At 36.3% G+C, this 1,906-nt stretch overlaps 1 protein-coding gene across 1 annotated transcript; it reads left to right on the forward strand.

Moving 5' to 3' along the window:
* The first annotated feature begins 961 nt into the window (after positions 1–961).
* On the forward strand, positions 962–1,703 carry LOC108218448 (uncharacterized). The gene is made up of 2 exons (XM_017391383.2): positions 962–997; positions 1,122–1,703. The coding sequence occupies exons 1-2, from the start codon at positions 962–964 to the stop codon at positions 1,701–1,703; spliced, it is 618 nt and encodes a 205-aa protein (XP_017246872.2).
* Positions 1,704–1,906: the final 203 nt, after the last annotated feature.

Here is a 1,906-nt window from a genome sequence, read left to right on the forward strand (position 1 = left end):
ATTTCATATGGTGATTTTTAATTGTCTTCCTGGTGATTATTTCTAGCTGCCACGTTATATGCAATCATTCTTGGCGGGTACAATATGATGTTTGCTCCATTTACCTGTGTGGACAAACATAACAAATGTGTGACGTTTGCCTCGACCCTTCTTTCGAAAGAAGATGTTGAACATTTTAGTTGGGCATTTAAAGCACTATTGAAAGCTATGGGTAGGAATCCTGTTTGTATAGTGACCGACCAATGTCCAGCAATGAAGCAGGCTGTACCCATTTGTTTTAAAGAAACTGATGATTTTCCTGCCACTAGGCACCGTTTGTGCATGTGGCATATAACCGAAAAATTCCCTGCCAAGGTATACTATGTTTAATATGATTTGGTGATTCTTTTTTACTATTTAGTTTTGTTAATGTGTGTGTTTTCGTCATGTGCAGCTTGGCAACTTTTTGTGCAAAGAAACTGAATTTATGGAAAGAATGAAGAATGTTATATGGTCTTCAACTATAGAGGCTGCCGAGTTTGAGGAAGGGTGGAAATCAGTTATAAAAGAATTCAAGTTAGAAGATAATCGTTGGCTGACAGATATGTATGATATGAGAGAGTCGTGGATCCCTGCATATTTTCGTGATAAACCAATGTATGGTGTAATTCGGACGACATCGAGATCCGAAAGTGAAAACTTTTTCTTCAGTAATTTTCATCAAAGTGGCAGTAGTTTGTGTCAGTTTTACATTCGATTTGAAAGTGCAATGGATAAGCAGCGCTCAGAAACAAAGAGGTTGAATCACGAGTGTAGATCTGGAAAACCCGCTCTAGTTTCAAAACTCTATCTTGAAGATGATGCTTCTGAGTTGTACACTCGTTCAGTTTTTTATAAAGTGCAGGAAGAGATCTTGGCAGCTCGTGATGACATGCGAATTCAAAGTATTGGGCCAGAAACAAATGGCATCTAAACTTATGTAATGAAGGATGTTAAAATGAAAGATGTTCTGTTTCAGGTAATCTTAGTGCATTATTTGTAATTTCTTAATAATTCTATTTCCGTGAAATTATGTATCTTTTTTCTGTGGTGAGTATTCCTGTTTTTTCTAATCTTATTCAATTACTTGTTAACTTTTATAGGTAAAAGTCAGTAAGAGCCATGCTGATTGCTCTTGTAACAAGTTTCTTCTGTGCGGCATTTTATGTAGGCACGCATTCTGTGCACTTAATCACTTTGAAGTGGTGAAGATACCTAGGCGGCTTGTTCTTAATCGCTGGATGAAGAATGCTGAAAATAAGGTTTCGTTGAAAATGTTTGGTGTATCTGATGATCAGGAAAGCATGGGAGCCATCTCAAAAGAATTGACAAATTTGTGGTTTAATTTTCATAAATGTGTGACTAAAGCAGGAAATGACCTTGATAAACTTAAGCAGGTTAATAAGTCAATTCAAGGCTTAAATTCTGAACTTGGTGATGCGAGTGGTGGATTTACAAAGCAAGATTTCATGGCGAACTTGATAGGCAAAAGGCCTACTGGAGACATTAGTATTCAGCCTCCATTGCAATGTAAAAACAAAGGATCCGGTTTAAAAAGGATTGTTGGTGAAAGGGAGAAAGCAATAAATCAAGCCAAGAAAAAGGCCAGGAAATGCAAATTATGTTCCTCAACCTTCCATGACCAAAGGACATGCCCTACCAAGAAGAAATTTGCAGAAAGTTGATGTTAAAGTGTTTTTGGGCTCTGAAGATGTATATACTAGTACTAGTCAATTATATAATGTTTTACCTCTGCTTTTTTCAATGTACTGGGATGTTTAGTTAGAATCTTTAATTCATATGTATCTGGTGATTTTGCTTCTATATGTGGTGATTTTGCTTCCAAATAGGTGACCCACTCTTACTTATAAAGTAAAAAATAAAATTT

The sequence above is a fragment of the Daucus carota genome, chromosome 1 (genome assembly GCF_001625215.2).
Source record: "Daucus carota subsp. sativus chromosome 1, DH1 v3.0, whole genome shotgun sequence".
NCBI lineage: Eukaryota > Viridiplantae > Streptophyta > Magnoliopsida > Apiales > Apiaceae > Daucus > Daucus carota.